The following is a 21,981-nucleotide window of genomic DNA, read 5'->3' as shown; positions in this document are numbered from 1 at the left end:
CCCTTATTGAGCCCGATTTAGTTAACTCAGTTGATTCCGGCCCCAGCTTCCCCACCGGTGGGAACGAGGCTCCAGGGCGGAAGGGCCCTTGATAGGCGGCCTCCAGGTTCCGCCCCCTCCGCGCGTGCCGCCCGCCTCCCAGATGACGCAGTTCCGGTGCGCTTGCTCCGGCTGTCTGGCTGGTCGCGCGGCGGTGACGCGGTGGCGGGAGCTGGGGCTGCGCGCTGTCCCCGGGGTGAGGGGAGCCGGCAGGCGAGCGGGCGCGCGGGTCTGGCCCACGCTCCGTCCTCGGCGGTGCCTCTGCCGGCCGTCCCCTCTCCGGGGCCCCAAGAAGGCGAGTCAGGCCGCGCTCGAGGGCCCGGCGTGAGAAGGGGGCATGGCCAGCGTCCCCCAGCTGGTGGACGACCTGTGCGAGGCCCTCCTGCCGGCCGCGAAGGCTCACTCTGGCCAGCGCCGCGGGAGCCGCAAGAAGGCCAAGCAGAGCCTCAAGAGGGTGGCCTACAACGTTCTGTTCACGAGCCTCTTTCAAGATGAGACCCGCAAGCTGCAGCCCGGCCTCCCGAGACTCCCGGTGAAAAACAGGATCCTCATGCTGTCCTTCGACTTGCGAGTGAGCGGCCTGGGCGCCGAGGCCGACCGCCTGGAGGAGTTGGTGGAGGAGCTGGAGGCCGCGCATCGCCGGCCGCTGGCGGAGCTGGGATCCGTGCTGGACCTGCTGGTGCGGCTGGCGGGCAGCGGGCCCCCGCGAATGCTGCGGCGCCGGCGGGACTTCTTCCTGCACAGCCGGCCCGTCGGGAGAGACGTTCCCTACGGCGGCTACGACTGCGCCGACCTGAGCGGGTTGGAGGCGGACGTGCGGTCACTCATCTCCGGAGAGGAGTATCTGTGTCGGGACCTGGTCCGGAAGACGCTGCAGGTGATGGAGGCGGCGCCGGGCACCGGCCTGCCCGCCGTCGGGCTCTTCTCGTATGGCGACCCCTGCGGGGACAGGTTTGAGAGGGACACCCGCGTCTCGCTCTTTGGAGCCCTGGTGCACAGCCGCACGGCCGACCTGGACGTCCGCCTGGACCTGCCCCCGGTGCCGGACAGCGCAGACCTCTCCGGACTGGCCATCAAGGTAGAGTGTTTGCTTCCTGCCTCCGGCTCCCCGGGCTTGGGAAGGGCCTCGTTTGACCTTCCTTCCATCGGGGCAAAAGGAGGACAGCTGGAGTTCGGAGCACTGGCGGCTGAGCCGTGGGGACTCCCACCCCACCCCCCTCCCCTCCCGCGCAGCCCCCGGCCACGTGCCGCTTTCCTCTTGTATTTACTGTTCAGTCACTTCTTTTGCCTTCGAGTTGATGTTTAAATTCAAGTTCATGACGATGAAATAAATCCGGTTCCTTCTTGCGTTTCAAGTGTTCAGTAGCCATAGGTGGCAAAAAACATTTGTCCCTGCTGTTCGTGCAGTGTTATATGCTGTTTTCCCGGTAAGGTGGGATTTTTCCGTTATTAAGTAAATTGTCGTTTGCCTTTGCATTTTGCGGCTTTGCTGAAAGGGTGCTCTGTCATCGTTCAGTTATTCCCTTACTGTGAGGCATTTAGATTGTTTTCAACCATAATGCTATAGCAAACATGTTGGCGGACGTGAGTTTTTCTGTGTCTATGTGATTTTTTTATGCTGGGTTCCCCAAAATGGAATTTCCAGATCGGAGACACCTTGTGAAAAATGTCATTGTAAGTTATGTTGAGGCTCGTAAGCCTCAACAAGCCTGTGTTGTGTGAAATTGGGAATTGGTAATGAATTAGTTTAATTCCTTAAACGATTCCTTAGGGGTGAAAACATGGTGTACTACTTATGTGCTTGAGAAAAATAGAAGAAACGTTCTGCCGGGTCTTTCCCATAGAGGAAATGGAAGCGTGTGGAAGTGCCCCTGGAACTCTCATCCCACTCAGGTGAAACCTAGACACCATGTCCAGGTGAAATGTCCTTTTCCCTTGGCCTCTAGGTCCCTTCGAGTGTGGATCAGTCGGAAGATGAAGGGTTCCAATCAGCATCCAATCTGACTCCTGATTCCCAGTCAGAGCCGGGCGTGACTCCAGACATTGACCTGTGGGACGCCGTGCTCACCTACGAGGCCAGCAAGCGGAGGTGCTGGGAGCAAGTTGGATGGTTCGTGAGCTTTGCCTTAAAATGCACAGTGCCCCCCCACCCCTGCCCCCCCGGTGAACCTGGCCTTTACTCAGAGAGCCCAGGTAGTTGGGTTTAGGAACTTGGAAGTTTCAGTCAAGCTGTGTACAAGTTGTCTGCGCCCTAGGGGTTGAGAGAAGTGCAGGGGGAGAGGGCTCTCGGGCCTACGCAGGTTCCCACTGAACCAGTAACTTCTGCAGATCGCACTTCGCAGTCCGACTGGTCAGTTGGCAACTGAGTTACATCCTGGCCACGGTGGCTCCCAGTCGGAGGTGTGTGGTCAGTGCCGGGCATGGGGTGCTGACGAGGGAACGTTCTTCACGTCTATAACGACTGAGGGTGGTCCTCTGGTGAGAAGTTCGGTCCTCGCAGTGTTTCCCTGGTAGATGCTCTTCCCGTCCACGGCCTTTGCACACAGGATCTCTCAGTCTGTAGTGTGCTGGTGTCTCACAACCTCCCAGAGTGGGGGTAGAGGACACATTTCCCAAATGTTTGGTCATGGGATTCTCTTGTTGCATCTCATCTGCTGGCATTTTTGTGGGATGCCAGTTTGGGGAGCACTGAGTGAACGAGGTGGGGTTCCCAGGGAGCCGAGTGCCTCCCAAGGGTGAGCACGCCCTCGGGGATGCTGTGTGGGCCCTGCTCCTGCTGGGGTCGCTTTCCTGGCGTGGTCATCTTCCCCCACATGGATTCCCCCAGGCAGGGCCAGCTTCCTGCTTCCCCAGGCACCGTCCGTTTTGGTGGTTGTCTTGTCTTTGAGGGGCTTCTCTGCCCTGTGACTTCCCGTTAAGTCTTCACCCTGTCTTGTGTGCACAAAGCAAATCTAATCGCTCCGCTGTTTTCTAAAACCTCACAAGTCTAAACACTGGCCATCAAGGAACTACTACTTTCTTTTGTAAATATTCGTTAGTGGTATTTCATTTACCAGTTCCCACTTTGCTAGGCTCAGTTTTGCAGGTCACTGTTCAGGAGACGTGGTTGCTCAGCTGGTCAACATCCTCGTCCCTTTTTCTGAATGCGCTTAATCCCCTCAGTGTCCCGTGAAAGCAGAACTGGCCCCACAGCTCCAGCGTGAGGAGTACCTTGCGGTGTCCCTTCCAGGAGGACGGCAGCCAGTGCGATAGCCTGTGCCCCACGCTCCCGCCGGAGACGCCCGGCCAGCTCGTGGCTGGGCACGGCCTGAGCTCACTCCCCCAAAGCTCTTCCACTGTCTGCTCCATCGTAACCTGCTGCCCCAACCCCTGAGGCCTGTCACTCGAGTTCATTTGGAGAATCTCGGGAACTTGTTGCAGTTGAATCCCAGCCGCCTGCTAGTCTCCTGCCGGGAGCTCTGACGAATGGGCAGTTGCGGCGCCCTGTCCACCTGCAGCCCCTGGATTGTGAGCTCTGCCCTCTCCTTGAGAACCCCCAGAGGACCCCCCGCCCCTGTGCCTCACCCTGTGAGCCAGCGTCGGTCTCCCTGCTGCCAGGAGTCCTCTGTGTCTGTCGCCCTTTCTGGGGAAGTGGTTTCATTGATGTTAAAGGCCAAGTTCTCTGTGGGTCCAAGTGTGAGTTTGTTTTCCTTCATGGACTCTCCTCCCTCAGCTCTGAGCCACTGAAAGGGTCGTGTGGCCACAGTGGTCGGGAGTTGACCCTGGAAGAGTGGGCAGGAGCCTAGCACTCGAGTGCGCAGTGGGATGGTGCTTGCAGCACATGCATCCCCCGGGGGACCCCCTGGAGGGCCATTCGGAAGGACCCTGGAGGTCCGAGTCTCCTCCTTTCCTCGAGCTCTTCCTGTCTCAAGGGAGTGTGGGCTGGTGTCGTGGCCCAGCTGGGCCCCACCTGCTGATCGGGGCACTCAGGACCGTCCTGCCCGCTTCTCCTGCCCACTCAGGCTGTCCTCCACTCGGCCAGTTCCACTTCCCAGGGATGGAAATCAGAGGTGCGCCGCCACTCCGCCTGCCATGCCTCATGGCCTCCCCATCTGGACTGTGGACCGCCGGCCCCTGCCCTCGCCCTCCCCACACTGAGCCCCCAGCACCTGGCCCCTTTCTCTTCCTGTCTCTGGGCTTTCACACAGGCCACTCCCTCTGCCAGGGACACTGCTCCAGGTGTGGCCTTGCTCCTGGGGCCTTCCTGACCAGGGTCTCGGGTCCCTCTGGGACCCGTGTCATGGGCAGTGAGTCGCGCCTCCTTGTAGCTTGTGTCCGCGCACCTGCCCCATGAGGACTGGGCTTGTCCTGCTCTGGCCGCTGCTCTCAGACACTTGGTGAGTGAGGGAAGGAGCGCATTATGGTGCAGTGTTCGTTAAAAAGCATTTTTGTTTTTGACAAGCTCTGAGATTTTTCTCGGGCTCCTTTTATTGAGAAATTACTTTTTCCAGTGGATTTTAAAGAACAGCTCTTTCATACTTTCAGTAGGGTTGGTGGTTTCCAAAGGAATGTTTAAGAAGTGATACTGGCCTTCCCTGGTGGCGCAGTGGTTGAGAGTCAACCTGCCGATGCAGGGAACACGGCTTCGTGCCCCGGTCCGGGAGGATCCCACATGCCTTGGAACGGCTGGGCCCGTGAGCCATGGCCGCTGAGCCTGCGCGTCCAGAGCCTGTGCTCCGCAACGGGAGAGGCCACAGCAGTGAGAGGCCCGCGTACCGCAAAAAAAGAAAAGAGAAGTGATACTGTCTTTTTGGCCTCTTTTGAACAGTGTGACCGGGCTGGGCAGACACTGGTAGTTCCTGAACTTCCTACAGGACCCCCATAGGCAAAGACCTCAGGGGTGGATGTGTGCCCAGAGCCACCCTCTGTGAGACCCAGCTGGCCTGATTTCTCCTGGAATTTCAGGAGACTTTTTCCTCTGTACATTCTTTGTGTTTTTGTGGGGGGAGGGTGATAAAATGCACACATTTTTTTTTTTTTTGCGGTACGCGGGCCTCTCACCGTTGTGGCCTCTCCCGTTGCGGAGCACAGGCTCCGGACGCGCAGGGTCAGCGGCCATGGCTCACGGGCCCAGCTGCTCCGCGGCATGTGGGATCTTCCCGGACCGGGGCATGAACCCGCGTCCCCTGCATCGGCAGGCGGACTCTCAACCACTGTGCCACCAGGGAAGCCCCATCTTAACCCTTTTTAAGTGTACGGTTCAGTGGCATTAAGGACATTCACGTGGTGTGACCATCACCACCATCCGTCTCCAGAACTGTTTCATTCTCCCAAACCGAGACTCGGTCCCCATTACACACTCACTCCCCCTCCCCCTCCCCCAGCCTCTGGCCCCCACCCATCTTTCTGTCTCTGTGGTTGTGACTACTTTAGGGACCCCACAGGAGTGGGGTCACTCAGTACTTGTTCTCTTGTGACTGGCTTGTATCACAGTGTCACACCCTCAGGGTTCCTCCGTGTTGTAGCATCTGACACGTTGTGTCAGAATTTCCTTTCTTTTTAAGGCTGGATAATAGTTCCCTCATGTGGACAGATCGCGTCCTTCTCCACTCCTCTGGCGATGGACACGTGCGCTGTTGTTAATGTTCTGCTCCAGGCTTGGGTGTTGTTTCCCATGTAGAGGCCGTCACGAGCCGGTGGGCAGCCGGAGGACTTCCGTGTGCCCGGAGGCGCTGGGCGGCGCGGGCGTGTGCCGCTGCTTCCGGACCCTGTCTGCGGGGCGCCGTCTGACGGCCTGCCGGGCGCTGCTGGAGGGCTGGGGGCCGTGGGGAGTCACACCTGGTCTTAGACGTTTTATGCTTTGTCCCGCCTTCTGTTCACGTCCACTCGCTGCCCCCCTCTGTCCCCCACAGCCCGCCTGGCCACCGAGAGGAGCCCTACCTCACCGAGGCTGGAAGGGCCGCCTTCGACAGGTCCTGCCGGCTCTGCCAAGCAGGGCTGCAGGTGCTGGGCGGGGGCCTCCTGCAGGCCCCGCAGCCCGTCCTGGTGAAGGAGTGCGAGCTGGTGAAGGACGCGCTCAACATCCTGATTGGGGTCGTGTCCGCCACGTTTTCCCTCTGCCAGGTAAGGACATGCTCACACGTGACACACCTGGGCGCTGGGTGGGAGGGGGAGGGCAGTGGCCACAGAGTCCAGGGTGGCGTGTGGTCGGGAAGCCGACTTGGCCGCCTGCCTGGTGATTGTCTTTTCGTTTCAGTTCTAAAAAGTATTAATTCATTAACATCCTTTTAAAAACTGAATAAAAGTAAGATGTTTCTTGCCGTCAGTGAAAGAAGAGAAATGTACCCCGTTTCCGTGGATCCTCGAGAAGTGCGGGGTGGGTGGGTGGGTGGGGCCTTTTGTATGTGTTGTTCTGCAAATGCTTCCTTTGTCCTGTGCCCGGTCTCTCTGTGTCTTCAGTGTACTTCCTAGGGCTGTTCTCAGGTGGAGTGTGTGCTAGAAGCACGTCCTGGGCTTGGCGCAGACGCGCTCCAGCCGACTCCAGGCGGTCCTGGTGCTGGTGCTGGTGCTGGTGCTGGGATGCCCTCTGGGACGCTGTTCCAGACTCTGCGTTCATGGCCTCATAGTGTTCTGTTGTGTGAATGGCCCTTCTCTATGGGGTGGAAGCAACCCTCTCCACCCTTTTAAAATTGTGGTAGAACAGACGTAACTTAAAATCTACCATCTTACCCGCTATTAAGTGTACAATTCAGTAGTGTTAGTTACATTCACAGTGGTGTGCAGTCCTCCCACTGTCTATTTCCAAAATTTTTCATCTTCCCAAACTGAAACTCTGTCCTCATTAAACACTGACTCCCCATTCCCCCTCCCCCAGCCCACGGTACCCACCTTTCTACTTCCTATCTCTGTGATTTTCCTCATATGAGTGGAATCATACAGCGTTTGTCCTTTTGTGTCTGACTTATTTCATTCAGCATAATGTTCTCAGGGTTCATTCATGTTCTAACCAGTGTCAGAATTTCCTTCCTTTTTAAGGCAGAGAAGTATTCCATGCATATATAGACCACACTTTGCTATCCATTCATCACGTTGATGGACACTTGTGTGGATTTCACCTTTTGGCTGTTGTGAATAGTGCTGTGTGAACATCGGTGCACAAGAATCTGTTGAGTCCCAGCTTTTAGTTCACTTGGATATATTTCTAGGAGTGGAATTGCAGTAATTGCAGGGGTCATACAGTATATGTTTAACTTTCCGAGGAACCAACAGATTATTTTCCACCATGGCTGCACCCTTTTACACTCCCTCCAGCAGTGTCCTGGGGTTTCAGTTTTTCTGCATCCTTACCAATACTTATCCCCCCACCCCTTTTTTGGTAAATAATAGCCACCCCAGCGGGTGTGAAGTGGTATCTCATTGTAGTTTAGATCTGCATTTCCATCATGACTAATGATGCTGAGCATTTATTTTTTTTAAGATTTTTTTCCCTTTTTGTTTTTAATTAATTAATTCTTGGCTGCGTTGGGTCTTCGTTGCTCTGCGCAGGCCTTCTCAAGTTGCGGCGAGCAGGGCTACTCTTCGTTGCGATGCACAGGCTTCTCATTGCGGTGGCTTCTTTTGTTGTGGAGCATGGGCTCTAGGTGCATGGGCTTCAGTAGTTGTGGCACACAGACTCAGTAGTTGTGTCACACGGGCTTATTTGCTCCATGGCATGTGGGATCTTCCTGGACCAGGGCTCCAACCCGTGTCCCCTGCGTTGGCAGGTGGATTCTTAACCACTGTGCCACCAGGGAAGTCCCGAGCATTTTTTCATGGGTATATCTTTTTTGAAGAAATGTCTATTCTGGTCCTTTGCCTTTTTTTTGTTTGTTTGTTTTTGGGTTTAGAGAACGGAAATGTATTTTCCCATAGTTTTGGATGCCGGAGGTACAATATTAAGGTGCTTGCAGAATTAATTTCTCCTGAGGCCTTTCTCCTTGGCTTTCAGACAGCTGCTTTCTTACTGTGTCCTCACATGTCCTTTGCCCATTTTTGAATTGGGCCGTTGAGTTGGAGTTCTTTATATGTTCTGGATAGTAATCCCTTATCAGATATATGATTTGCAAATATTTTCTCCCATTCTGTAGGTTGTTTTTTCATTCTCTTGATAGTATCCTTTGAAGTACAAAAGTTTTTAATTCTGATGAAGTTCAGGTTTTCTTTTTCTTTCTTTTGTTGCCTGTACCTTTGGTGTCATATTTGAGAAATCACCAAATTCAAGGCCTCTATGTTTCCTTCTAAGAGTTTATTGTTTTAGCTCTTAAGTTTAGATATTTGATCAATTTTGAGTTAATTTTGTATTAACTCAAGTGCAGGGGGAGGGTCCAACTCAAATCTTTTGCATGTGGATATTCTGTTTACCGAGCACCATTTGTTGAAAAGACTGTTCTTTCCCCATTGTATGGTCTTGGTATCCTTATGCATTAATTGACCGTATATGTGAGTGTTTATTTTTGGACTCTGTTCTGTTCCACTGGTCTTCACGTCTGTCCTAATGTCAGTACTACAGTGTTCTGTTTTTCTGGGGTGCCGTACCGCGCAGCTTGCGGGATCTCAGTTCCCTGACCAAGGATTGAACCCGGCCCACGGCAGTGAGAGCGCCGAGTCCTAACCACTAGGGCAGCAGGGAACTCCCCAAGTTCTACACTGTTTTGATTACTGTAACTTTGTAGGAAGTTTTGACCTTGGGAGGTGTGAGTTTTCCAACTTTTTTTTAAGATTGCTGTGGTTATTCAGGGTCCCTTGCAATACCATTATGAATTTTAGGAAGGTTTTTCCTATTTCTGCTAAAAACACCATTGGGATATTGATAGGCATTGCATTGAATCCATAGATCGATTTGGGTGTATTATTATTATTATTTTTGGCCACACCACACAGCATGTGGGATATTAGTTCCCTGACCAGGGATTGAACCCGTGCCCCCTGCAGTGGAAGTGCTGAGTCTTAACCACTGGACAGCCAGGGAATTCCCTGGGTGTATTATTATCCTAACATTATTAGACATTCCAGTCCATGAACATTGGGTGTCTTCGCATTTATTTAGGTCTTTAATTTCTTTCAGCGATGTTTTCTAGTTTTCACTGTAACCGGTCTTTTGCCTTCTCAGTTAAGTTTATCTCTTAAGGATTTTATTCTTACATTACACTAGTAACTGGAATTGTTTTCTTAGTTTCCTTTATTTGGCTTGTTCGTTGCAAGTGTATAGAAATACAACTGATTTTTGTTTGTTGATTTCATATCCTGGAACTTTGCTGAATTCGTTTATTAGCTCTAACAGGTGTTTTGTAGATTCTTTAGTGTTTTCTGTATATAAGATCATGTTATCTGCAGACAGATAATTTTCTTCTTCCTTTCCAATTTGGATATTCAAATTTCTTCTTCTTGCCTAATTGCTCTGGCTGGACTTCCAGTATTATGTTGAACAGAAGTGGTGAAAACAGCCATCCTTGCCTTGTTCCTTATCCTCGGGGGAAAGCTTTCAGTCTCTCACCACTGAGTGTCATGTAAGCTGTGGGTTTTTCACACATGGCCTTTATCCTGTTGAGAAAGTTCCATTCTTTTCCTAGTTTATTGAGTGTTTTTATCATGAAAAAGTATTGAGTTTTGTCAGTTGGTTTTTTTTGCATCTGCTGAGATGATCATATAATTTTTTCCTTCGTTCTATTAATGTGTATTACATTGATTTTTTAAAAATAAATTTATTCATTTATTTATTTTTGGCTACCTCGGGTCTTCATTGCCGCGTGTGGGCTTTCTCTAGCTGTGGAAAGCCGGGGGCTACTCTTCATTGCGGTGCGTGTGCTTCTCATTGCAGTGGTTTCTCTTGCTGCGGAGCATGGGCTCTAGGTGTGCGGGCTTCAGTGGTTGTGGCATGCGGGCTCAGTAGTTGTGGCTCGCGGGCTCTAGAGTGCAGGCTCAGTAGTTACGGCACACGGGCTTAGTTGCTCTGTGGCATGTGGGATCTTCCTGGACCAGGGATCAAACCTGTGTCCCCTGCATCGGCAGGGGGATTCTTAACCACTGCGCCACCAGGGAAGTCCCTACATTGATTTTTGTATGTTGAACTACCCTTGCGTTGCTGAGGTAAAACCCACGTGGTCATGGTGTAGAATCCTTTAACATGCTGATAGATTCAGTTTGTTAATATATTATCAAGGAATTTTGCATCTGTGTTCATAAGGGATGTTGGCCTGTAGTCTTTTCCTTGTAATGTCTTTATCTTGCTTTGGCATCAGGGCAATACTGGCCTCTTAGAATTAGGAAGTGTTCCCTCCTCTTTAATTTTTGGAAGAGTTTAAGAATAACTGGTGGTAGTTCTTTAATTGTTTGGTAGGATTTACCAGTGAAGCCATATGGTGTTGGACTTTTCATTTTGGGGTTTTTGTTGATTTTATTTTATTTAAATTGTAAAATTCACATGACGTTAACATTTATCATCTTGTTGGGAGGTGTTGTGCTGGTCCCAGCCTATTTTTTTCCAATTAATTAATGAACTAATTAATTTAAGGCTGTGTTGGGTCTTCGTTGCTGTGCGCAGGCTTCCTCTAGTTGTGGCAGTCGGGGGCTACTCTTCGTTGTGGTGCGTGGGCTTCTTATAGCAGTGGCCTGTCTCGTTGCGGAGCATGGTATTTGTGGTGCGCAGGCTCAGTAGCTCCACAGCATGTGGGATATTCCCAGACCAGAGCTCAAATCGTGTCCCCTGCACTGGCAGGCTGATGCTTAACCACTGCGCCACCAGGGAAGCCCCTCTAATCCCTTTTTTATTGTTTCTCTTCTTCTGTTAGCTTTGGGTTTCATTTGCTCTTTTTCTACTTCATTAAGGTGTACCGTGTGGGTATTTATTTGAGACCTTTCTTCTTTTCAGTGCAGGTACCTGCAGCTGTACGTTTTCCTGTTCACACAGCTTTCACTGCATCCCACAAGTGTGGTTGCAGTCAGCCCTCTCTTAGGTTGTTTCCGTGCTCTGCGGTTGTAAACCATATTGTGGGGAACACGCCATGGCAGGTGTCTGTGTGCCTTTTCCATTATTTCCTCGGGACAGGTGCCTGGGAGTTGCATTGCCGGCTCTAACGGCAAGCACTTTCTCACAGCCCCAGCCCCAAGCAGGTGTCTGTGTGCACCCCTCAGGTAGCCTGGAAGGCCTTCTGCCTCCTGCACCCTTTCCTGTGTGTGTATCTGGGTCGGGGCCCCTGGTCTTGGGGGTGCTGTGGGCAGTGCTGTGGTTGGGTGCACGGGTGGAATGGGATGCAGCACCACGCTGGCTCTGGATGCCCGGCCCCAGTGACCCCCGCCTTTGTCCTGTCCAGCCAGCGCAGGCCTTCACGGTGAAACAGGGTGTCCACGTCTCAGGAGCATCCCCCGAGAGCATTAGCAGCCTCCTCTCGGAGGTGGCCGAGTGCGGGACCCACTACGCGCGCCTGAGCCACTTCTCTCTGCAGCCTGTGCTGGACTCCTCGTGCAGCGAGGGCCTCGTGTTCCAGGTACGGCCCCGCCTCATGCTGCTGCAGGTGTGCCTGAGAGCTGTCCACAGGTCCTGCACCAGGGCCTCTGAGTACAAACGGTGCTCTCCTCGGTGATGTCCCAAATCCGTCAGTTGCCCTTCAGGAACGGGGTGGCCGGCGATTACGTCTTACCTGGCCCGTCACTTCACTGGAAACCTGGGGCAGACATGTTGGGGCCACGAGAGAGTACGAGTCAGGTGTGGCCAGTGCTGGGGGCCCCGGGGGCAGGCCAGGCGGTGTGGGCTGGGCCCATGCTGCCTGTTCCCCACTGGATCCCTGGCGTGGGGCTGAACCAGGTCCTCTTGAAAGCCTTGTCTTTGGCCCATTCGCTGGCAACAGCCCCCAGGGCAGCGGGGGCAGCTGCATGGGAGGGGCATCCAGACTGAGAGAAGGGCGTGGGCAACGCAGCGGGGTTGCTGGGGTGACGTGACGAGGCTCAGGTTCTAGGATGGGTCCCAGTGGGGCTAGGAGGGCAGAAGGAAACCAAGACAGGACTGCTGTGTCGGCTCTCTGGGGTGTGAGGGCAGGACAGCTGTCTCCTTGCTGGTGGGTGCCTGACGTTTGTTCTGGAGTGTTCCACGCAGACCTCCTGGAACGGCGTGAGCTGAGCTGGGGCCATACTGCTGTGGTGCTGCCCAGGACACGTGTGTCCTCGAGACCCCAGTGATCTGAGCAGCCAGAGACCCTCTGAGGGCTGGCGTCTGTGCACAGAGCCCAGCTGCTTGGGATCCGCAGGGTCCGATTTCCTGGTGCAGCTGGCCCTGGCTGCGGGGACAGGATTTGCAGCAGTGGCCTCGGGCTCCGGCCAGGCTAGGTGTCCGCACGTGACCCACAGATGCCTGTTCCTTGGAACACGGAGCCCCAGGGTTGGGGGTGGAAGCCCTGCCTTTTGCCTGCACCGGCTTGTCCTCTGGTTCTGAGCTTGGTGGCAGTGCCCCAAGTGCCTAGCCGTCCTCCTCCCAGCCCACTGCCCCCTGCCCCGCAGGCCTTCACCAGCGGCCTGAGGAGGTACCTGCAGTACTACCGGGCCTGTGTGCTCTCCACCCCGCCCACCCTGAGCCTCCTCGCCATTGCCTTTCTCTTCAAGAAACTGGGCCGGCAGCTCAGGTGAGCCTCAGCACGGCAGCCTGGTAGCTGGACAGGGGCAGGTGTGGGGCTTGCTGGGTGGTGGGTGGCCATGAAAACAGCCCTCCTGGTAGGCGTCTGGACAGTCCCTTGACCCAGCTGAGTTCACGAGGTGCTGGGCGCTGTCTGTTGGCAGCCCACCATGCAGGCCCTGCCCAGGATCGGGGGCTCCTGCCTGACAGGCACACAGGGTGCCTCCAGACAGACCCGGCCCCTGGCACCCAGGAGCCAGTTAGTAAATGCCAGGCCGAGGGCCACTGGCAGGTGCCACCTGGAGAAGGCAAAGTGGGGGGCTGGGGCGGGCTGAGGGGCTCAGTGGGAGAGGAGTTCTTGCAGGCAGAGGGGCAGGAGTGTGGAGGTCCTGGGGCTGGAGATGGGAGCCTGGGGGCATCTGGAGGGTGCTGTCAGGGGCTGTGCTGCCGTGTGGAGCACGGCCTGAAGCGGGGTGTTGGGGGCGAGGGGCCCAGGGGGGACTTGGCAGCCATCCAGGGCAGAGGAGGTGGCAGCCTGGGGGAGGCGGGATAGTGGCAGGTTTGGGGAAGGGTTGTGGACTCAGGGGAATTCAGTCTTGGCCAGACCTGGGGAGGAGGTGGCGTTGCGTGGGGTGCCCTGGGAGGGGCCCGGTAGGAGGCTCACATCTGAGGTCCTTGAGGTGCAGGTGGTTTTAAAGCCAGACCATCTGGACAGGCAGAGGAGGGCCTGGGACGTGTTCTGCTCACCTGGTCTCACCGGCCTGTGTGTCCAGATACCTGGCTGAGCTCTGCGGTGTCGGCACTGGACTCCTGGGTGCTGGGGGCGGAGCGCCCGGGGCTGCGTTCCCCACTGTGAGTCTGGGTTCCTGCCGGGTGTGGGCCTGGCCAGCCCCGCGGGACGGGCAGGGCTCCCCGCCTGCTGTCTGTGCCGTGTGCGCTGAGCCCTCCTCTTGCCGCCTCCAGGGGGTGAAGCTGCTCTCCTACCTCTACCAGGAGGCCCTGGATAACTGCAGCAACGAGCACTACCCGGTCCTGCTGTCTCTGCTGAAGACCAGCTGCGAGCCCTACACGCGGTGGGGGCCGGCATGGGGTCGGGGCCCCGCTCAGCCCTAACACGTTCGAGCTCGTCCTCGCGTTGGGGCGCCTGCTCAGCGCAGGGATCAGAGATTGGGGTGGCACGGGGAGGGCAGGATGGGGGGTTCGGACTGTGGGCACCGGGGCGCAGCTCTCTACCCCCGTGGGTGCCACCCACCTCACCACTGGCCCACCCACCCTGGCAGGTTCATCCACGACTGGGTGTACAGTGGGGTCTTCAGAGACGTTTACGGCGAGTTCATGATCCAGGTGAACCACGAGTACTTGGGCTTCAGAGGTAGGTGGCGGCCGGCTGCCGGCCGGGGCCCCACACCCTCAGGTGGGTCGGGGCCGTGGTTGGACTCAGACCCGGCTGTCTTGTCCCGCACGTAGATAAGTTTTACTGGACCCACGGCTACGTGCTCATTTCCAAAGAGGTGGAGGACTGCGTCCCCGTGTTCCTGAGGCACGTCGCCCACGACGTGTATGTCTGCGGGAAGACCATCAACCTGCTGAAGCTCTGCTGCCCCCGGGTGAGGGCGGCTGGCACGTGCCACCCGCAGGGTGCTGCCTGCTCGCCGTGTGCCAGCCCCCGGCCCCCTGCGGCCTGGCGATCTGTCCTTAGCTCTGGGTCAGCTGTGTTGGAGCAGGGGTCGTGGTGACCTCTCCCTCAGTTTCCCTTGAGAGTTTCACGAGCTCAACTTCGGTTGAGTTTCTGGGCGCTCGTTCAGACGGGAGGAGAGCCGAGGGCGTTTCAGAGGCCGGGGGGCAGCGGGTTCCTCCCTGCCCTCCTCTGCATTGGAAACCGCCCCGGCAGGGCAGGGGTGGGCTGCGTCACCAGGCAGGTGGACCCAGGGAGTCTTGTGCAGCGCTCACAGGGCTTGGCTGCGCTCCGTGCGGCTGAGGCTCTGCGGAAGATGGCCAGGTGGCAGTGGTGGGGTGTGGACTGGCAGCCTCTGCCTGGAGGTGCTGTCTGATGTCTGAGCAGGCTGGCCAGGTGTGTGGACCTGGGGGTTCCTGGCAGTGGAACCGCCGAGTGCAGGCCGGATCGGGGGCAGCAGCCGGCCGAGTGCGGGGCTGAGATCAGACTGGAGCGGCCAGGACAGGCTCAGGGCTGGGTGGGAGCGGCCCATGCAGGGGAGGAGACCCATATTGGTGAGCCCCCAGGAGCAGCCCAGAGGTTGGCTGCGGGGAGGCGGGGCTCTGGGGAGGGCGGGACGACATGGTGGGCTCGGCCCTGGGGAGAGGGCGTGGCGGCTGGGGCAGTCCTGTCTGAGCTGACCTTAGGAAGTGCGTGTGGGCATGTCCGGCTCTGGGCAGCTTCTTCTGAAGTGTTATTTGTGGGAGGCAGACCTGGCTTCTGCCACAGGGCAGCCTTGGCCTGGGCGGAAACCCACCCAGCCTGTGATGTCCTGGAGCCGTGGAGGATGCCAGCGAGGAGTGCAGGGTGTCCGAGGAAGCAGGCTGTCCGCGTGGGTCGCCAGAAACAGGGAGGCCGAGAGGGTGTGTGGGTCTGAGTGCCTCCGGGCTCACGGCAGGTCCTCCCTCCTCGGCAGCATTACCTCTGCTGCTCCGATGTCCCGGTCCCTCGCGTCTCGGTGATATTCTCCCTCGAGGAGCTGAAGGACATCGAGAAGGACTGTGCCATCTACGTGGGCCGGATGGAGAGGGTGGCGCGCCACAGCTCCATCAGCAAGGAGGAGAAGGTGAGGGAGGGGCGCCTTGGGCCGCGGGCCTTTTCTTGCGCCGCGGGCCTTTTCTTGCGCCTCCCTCTCCCCCCAGGGTTCCTTGCGCCTCCCTTTCCTCCCAGGGTTCCTTGCGCCTCTCCCCCTCCTCCCAAGGTTCTTTGTGCCTCTCCCTCCCCCTCCTCCCAGCGTGGGCTGGACAGTGGGCTCCCCTCCTGCTCAGGAGGGGCAGGTGTACCGGGGCCCAAGCTTTGCGCCTCCTGTGGACTGGGGAGGGGTTTGATGGAAAGTCCTTCCTGGCCCGGCACCTGGTGGGCAGCAGGGAGATGTGGGCTGGGCAGACCACAGAGAGCAAGTGGCGGGGGTGAGCGTTGGAGGTGCAGAGGAGGCTGTACACCCTGCTGGGGCGGCCTGGCCTGGCCCTCCGTCCCCGCAGGGAAGCCCGTCCCCTTCAGGGTGGGCATACAGGCCTGGGGTCTTGGCTCCAGATTGCTCTGGGAGAGTGTATCGATTGCCTGGGAACCAGCCTCACCACTGTGTGGGGTGGGCACCGTGCCCCCAGAGCCCACCCAGGGTCTGAGCGGACCCCTCTCCCAGGCCATCCCAGGGGCATGGGAGGGAGGATTAGATGCATCAATCACTGGTGGTCTTTTTCAGGAATTACGAATGGAAATTGCAAAACAAGAATTAATTGTCCAGGCCCGGGAAGCGGCATCCAGGGTCCTGAGCGCGCTCAGCGGTGCGTGTGGCTCGGGTCCCCCTCTGCGTCGGGGGGCTGCCTGCTGGGGCTCCTCATAACATGCCCCTTACTCTCTTGTCGCAGATCGGCAGCTGTCTGAGCGGATGGCCTTGGATGCCCAGAAGCGAGAGCAGTTTCAGAGGCTGAAGGAGCAGTTTGTGAAGGACCAGGAGGTGGGTGGGGTTGGCCCGGGGGTGGCACAGGCTCGGGGAGGTGGCTTCACCAGCGGGGCCGCCGTGGGTGTTGTGCAGCGCCGCCGGGCGGCCAGGCAGGAGGAGCTGGATGATGACTTCAGCTACGCCCGTGAGCTCCGGGACCGGCAGAGGAGGCTGAAGGCCCTGGAGGAGCAGCTGGAGAGGAAGGCCAGGTAGGCGGCCGCGGGCCTAGTGGCCAGTCCGGGTCGGCCTCCCTGGGGCGAGGGCACCGCGGGGACACCGTGGCTCGTTTGATCTTTGTGATGGGCCTTTACCTTTTATTTTGAAACCTTTCAGGTGTACGTTCAGGCCGGAAGAGTAGTGGTCTGAGCTCAGAATGTCTTCTTGCGGTCGGTTTGTGTGGACTCGGATTCAGGGTTGGAGCACACACTGTGTTCCTGTCGCCTCTCTGTCTCTTTGTTTCTTTTAAGTTAAACAGCTCCTGTTTTTCTGATTTTTTCTTAAACCTGTTAGCAGTTTGACAGAGAAACAGGAATTTCTCCAGCACAGTATCTGAGAGTCTGTCTCTTGCTGCGCCATCAGCTTGTCCCGCCCTCCCCTGCATTTCCCATAAGCTGGCAGCAGAGCTGGCATCTCGAAGGGGGGCGCTTTGTGGGAGGGGCTGTCCCTTCCTACTCATCGTCTCGGGGTCTCAGGTGTCCTGACCCTGGGGACGGTTCATGGAGCTGTGACCGAGCCAGCAAGTGATGAGTGCATGTATGCCGTGCACGTGCATCCGTGCTGTCTTGTGTGTACACACGTGTGTGTGTGTGTGAGCAGACATTAGCCACCTGTTTACCGGAGGAGGAAACTAGGTGTAGAGGCTGTGTCCCTGGCCTGTGACAACCGAATTAAAAATGGCCGGTCCAGGTCTGAAACCAGTTTCCTGACGGCGAGAGGATCAAAATCGTTGGGTGTTAACATGCCAGGCCAGCTTTGAATTAAGCAAATAAAATGTTTACACTGCACCTTGCGTGCCCTGTTGCGTTAATAATCAGTTCTCTGGGGTTTGCACCAGCAGAACGGGAAGTTGCCTCCTATGCAGCTGACGAAGTGAGGCCTTGCCTCCTAGAGACCCTGGGCAGCCCCCGGCCCCTCGCCAGTCCCTCTGCTTCAGGCTGTGTAGGGGCTCATTCTGGTGTTCACTCTGCAGAGTGAATTCACTGGGCCTGCCCGCTGGGGGCTCCTAGTCTGGGGGCCAGAAGGACCTGCCCAGCGAGGCCCCTGCAGGTGTTGCGGGAGCAGCTACCTGCCCGGGGAAGGTGCTGGGCATGTGGACTGCCCATCAGGGGTCTCTGCCACGGAGAGCCTCCAGCCCACGGGGCACTGGCTGGACAGTGGGGTGACCATGGTGACCAGTCCTCTCTCGGTGGCTACAGGCAGGCACTGGTGGATCATTACAGCAAGTTGTCTGCAGAGGCAGCTCGTCGGGAGCAGAAGGCGCTGTGGAAGGTCCAGAGGCACAGATTGGCCGGCGCTCGTCTTCGTTTTCTCTTAGAAGATCAGAAACGCGTTCAGGTAGCGCTGCTGTTCACACGGGAGCTCTTCCCCGGCCCCCCGGGGACTCAGAAGCCCCTGAGGTCGCACGCAGACCTTCCTGTGTGCCCGCTGGAGGAGGATGAGTAAGGCTCTCATCACGTGTTCAGAGGGGTCGTGACCGGGAGAGGCCGTGCTGCCCTCAGACGACACAGGTGGTGCTGGGCGCCAGCCGGGCTGCGAGCCAAGTGCCGCGTGAGCCCCGCCGCATCGCGGTGCCCGACAGTTGCGGGCGGTGGGGCTGTGGCTTCCACCCCCACGGCTGCCGCCGCACATCCTGCTGGTTGAATTTCAGGAGCTGCTGGAAGACATGGTGGAGGGGAAGCCCCTGGAGCCGCTGGCCATCCTCCCGGGTGCCCGCTTCCAGGTGAGTGCCCGCTCCCGGGCGAGGGGCCGGGGCAGGATCCAGGGCACGTAGGGTGGGGCTCGGATCTGGCTGCCCCCGTGCCTGGCCTGTGTCCCCACTGCCCCCCTGTCGTGGGTTTTGGTGCTGGGTGCAGAACCGAACTTGGGGGACAGAGCCAGATAATGGGAGGGACCGACGCGCACTTGTGTTTCAGGCTTCCTTTCTGGGCCCTGAGCACCCAGACGGAGGCGGCAGCTGTGATCCTGGGCATGAGGGGCGGCATGAGGCTGCCCGGGACAGCCCCGACAGGCAGAGCATGCTGACGCCGCAGCCCCTCGAGCCTCCAGCAGCTGGGGCCTGCGGCTCAGGGCCAGGAGCAGGCCCGCTGTCAGAGCAGGCGGAGGGGCCGGGGCCGTTCTCTGTGGGCCTCAGCATCCGAGACTTCCTGCCCACGGCCCAGGGGGCTGAGAAGCCTGTGATCACCAGCGCGGCCCCCGTCCTGGACGAGGCACTGCAGACCATTGGCTCGGACCTGCCTCCTCTGGCTCCGTCCGCAGCAGCGGACACAGGGCCCTCCGGGCCACAGGAGTACGATTTCAGAACCATCCTGAGGCCGTCTGTGGCCGCCCCAGCTTCCCCAGGGGCCCTCCAGACTGCAGGAGGCAGCTTGGGCAGTGAGGGGCAGCGGCCGCGGGAGGACACTCACGCACAGCTGGACACGTGTGTCCCAGATGGGCGGGTGGCTCTGCCTTACGCGCACCCCCCCCAGCATCCCTCCTGCCAGGAGGAGAGCAGCCAGGCCCCGGGGCAGCTCTGTGGGCAAGTGGCAGAGCCTGGTGTTCCCACAGAGGGTTATGGTTCTGGAATGGCTCCCTCCCGGCCACGGTGGAATGTCCACGGACACGTGTCTGATGCCAGCATCAGGGTGGGGGAGAACGTGTGGGATGTGGCTCCCTCCCGGCCACGGTGGAACATCCACGGACACGTGTCTGATGCCAGCATCAGGGTGGGGGAGAACGTGTGGGATGTGGCTCCCTCCCGGCCACGGTGGAACATCCACGGACACGTGTCTGATGCCAGCATCAGGGTGGGGGAGAACGTGTGGGATGTGGCCCCCTCCCGGCCACGGTGGAACGTCCACGGACACGTGTCTCAGTCCAGTGTGATGCTGGGGGTGCTCTCAGGGGAAGCCGAGCCCAACGTGCCCGGGCCCCCCTGGGCGCCCCCTGACCATGGGTCCCGGTCAGGCCTCAGCTTGGGAGCCCAGAGCCCTGCCCGGGAACATGAGCCACGGCTGCCTGCAGAGACGGCCTCAGGCGGCTCTGGCCGTGGGGAGGAGACTGGCCTGCAGGACTTGCTGTCTGCGGAGGCTGCGCCCACTGCTCTGGAAGACAGTATCCCTGAGGAGCCAGGCCAGTGGGGCCCCCAGGGCTGTCCTGTGACGGGGGGCGTCCGTGAGCCCGGGGGGCGGGTGAGAAGCTGGCTGCCCCGGGGACTTGGTGGGGCGCTGTCCTGTGGCAGGTGCTGGGCCCTGACGCCCCCTCCCACCCCGTTTGTTCCGCTCAGGCCCGGGGGCGAGTGGGGACTCCCAGGACCTCTCTCCAAGTGGCCCTCCGAGCTCACAGGTCAGAGCAGACGGGGTCCGGGGCTGGGGACCAGGAGTCGGGGTAGCGTGTGCTGCTGGTGGGCTCCCTGCCCCCGCCTGGCCTGTGGTGGGCAGTGAGGGCTCCGCCCTGGGACTGGGCAGCACGCGGGGGATGCCCCCCGCCCGGTCCGTTCTCTCCCACTCGAGGGGAACAGGCGGGCTCCTTGAGGCTGGGTTGTCTCAGGAGGGCGTGGACACCCGGAGCAGCCCAGGCCCTGGCGAGGAGGCGGCCCAGCGCTGGGACAGGGAGCAGGCCTACCTGGCGGGCCTGGCGGGGCAGTACTGCCTGGAGCGGTACCCGGACAGCTACGAGGCCATGTGTGAGTGGGCTGGCCGTGGCGGGAGGGAGCCTGGCCGGCGTGTCCCTGGTGCGGGACCGTGGTCCGTGTCACCCCTGCAGCAGAGCCTCCCGTTGCCCGCCTCCTGCACCACGGGCTGCCCCGAGCTTTCGCCCTCCCCGAGGACCCCGGGGCCCAGTCAGACGCAGACGCGAGTGCGGTGCAGCTGAGTGAGCTGCTGCCGCTGCCCGTGCTCATGAAGCACTCCATCACGGCCCCACTGGCTGCCCAGTGAGTGCCTGCACGGCCCGCCCCGCCCGGCCCTCCCCACCCGGCCCTCCGCGCCTTGCTGGCCAGTGACGCCAGGCCCCTCCTGCCAGCGTCTCCCTGGTGAACAAGGCCGCAGTCGACTACTTCTTCGTGGAGCTGCACCTCGGGGCGCACTTCGAGGCACTGCGGCACTTCCTGCTGATGGAGGACGGGGAGTTTGCGCAGTCCCTCAGCGACCTGCTCTTCGAGAAGGTGAGGCCCGGGTGGGGCGGGCACAGGTGGGGCTGCGGGAGGGCGTCTGGAGGCCTCGGGACGCCTCGGGACACTCGTGCCCTGCTGCTGCAGCTCGGGGCGGGACAGACGCCTGGGGAGCTCCTCAGCCCGCTGGTGCTCAACTCCGTGCTGAGCAAGGCCCTGCAGTACAGCCTGCACGGCGACACGCCGCACGCCGCCAACCTCTCCTTCGCCCTCAAGTTCCTGCCCGAGACGTTTGCCCCCAACGCCCCGGACGTGCTGAGCTGCCTGGAGCTCAGGTACAAGGTGAGCAGGGTCCCCTTGTGCAGATGGGCGGGGGACGGTCCCGGGACGCAGGGCGTGCTAAGTTGGCTTCCCTGGCAGGTTGACTGGCCCCTCAACATCGTGGTCACCGAGGGCTGCTTGAGCAGGTACAGCGGCATTTTCTCCTTCCTGTTGCAGCTGAAGCTCATGATGTGGACACTCAAGGATGTCTGCTTCCATCTCAAGCGCACAGGTGAGCCTGGCGGGGCCCTGGTGTCCCCTCAGCTCGTGGCTGTAGCTCAACCCCCCCCCCCCCCCCCAGCACGGGTGAGCCACGCAGCTGGCTCGGTGCAGTTCCGCCAGCTACAGCTGTTCAAGCACGAGATGCAGCACTTCGTGAAGGTCATCCAGGGCTACATCGCCAACCAGATCCTGCATGTCACCTGGTGTGAGTTCCAGGCCAGGCTGGCCTCGGTGGGCGACCTAGAGGAGATCCAGCGCGCCCATGCCGAGTACCTGCACAAGGCTGTGTTCAGGTGAGGCGCGGGGCCAGGGCCGCGTCCCCCGTGTCCCCTGCGTCGGGCGTGCTCACCGCAGCCCCCGCCTGCCCTCGCAGGGGCCTGCTGACGGAGAAGGCGGCGCCGGTAATGAACATCATTCACAGTACCTTCAGCCTGGTGCTCAAGTTCCGCAGCCAGCTCATCTCCCAGCCCTGGCGTGGCCCCGAGCACCCCAACTTCGCCCTCCTGCAGCAGTCCTACAGCACCTTCAAGTACTACTCCCACTTCCTCTTCAAAGGTGACCCTCCCCTGGGGCCGGGCAGGGCCAGGTGGGGTGGGGGCGGGGCTGAGCTGCTCACTGACGCCCTACCCCCAGTGGTGAGCAAGCTGGTGAACCGCGGCTACCAGCCCCACCTGGAGGACTTCCTGCTGCGCATCAACTTCAACAGCTACTACCAGGACGCCTGAGGCCTGTGTGGCCCCGGGGGGGGGGGGGGGGGGGGTGCCTGCGCTGCAATAAAGGTGCTGCCCGCCCCACTCACGCCTCTCTCTACTGGG

General features: G+C 59.0%; 1 protein-coding gene across 7 annotated transcripts; it reads left to right on the top strand.

The window, feature by feature from the left end:
* The first annotated feature begins 86 nt into the window (after positions 1-86).
* TUBGCP6 (tubulin gamma complex component 6) lies at positions 87-21,916 on the top strand. Of its 7 annotated transcripts, XM_030760736.2 has the most exons (25): positions 87-1,117; positions 1,986-2,149; positions 5,931-6,141; positions 11,367-11,540; positions 12,547-12,668; positions 13,432-13,510; positions 13,622-13,731; positions 13,939-14,030; positions 14,126-14,265; positions 15,289-15,438; positions 16,075-16,156; positions 16,241-16,329; positions 16,408-16,523; positions 17,730-17,868; positions 18,182-18,253; positions 18,447-19,644; positions 19,799-19,857; positions 20,062-20,197; positions 20,278-20,446; positions 20,536-20,677; positions 20,771-20,965; positions 21,044-21,176; positions 21,246-21,459; positions 21,540-21,721; positions 21,800-21,916. In XM_030760736.2, the coding sequence occupies exons 1-25, from the start codon at positions 377-379 to the stop codon at positions 21,889-21,891; spliced, it is 5,001 nt and encodes a 1,666-aa protein (XP_030616596.2). In that variant the 5' UTR covers positions 87-376; the 3' UTR covers positions 21,892-21,916. The 7 variants fall into 7 exon arrangements, 6 of the variants coding, with proteins under 6 accessions (XP_030616596.2, XP_030616594.2, XP_089777641.1 ...); XM_030760734.2 differs by having other exon boundaries at positions 19,799-20,197; XM_089921515.1 differs by having other exon boundaries at positions 16,241-16,523.
* The last annotated feature ends 65 nt before the right edge of the window (positions 21,917-21,981 follow it).

The sequence above is a fragment of the Delphinapterus leucas genome, chromosome 11 (assembly GCF_059928025.1).
Source record: "Delphinapterus leucas isolate spDelLeu-1000000601 "Yukka" chromosome 11, BTC_Dleu_Yukka2, whole genome shotgun sequence".
Classification (NCBI taxonomy): Eukaryota; Metazoa; Chordata; class Mammalia; order Artiodactyla; family Monodontidae; genus Delphinapterus; species Delphinapterus leucas.
This window is presented reverse-complemented; position numbering and strand designations above follow the sequence as displayed.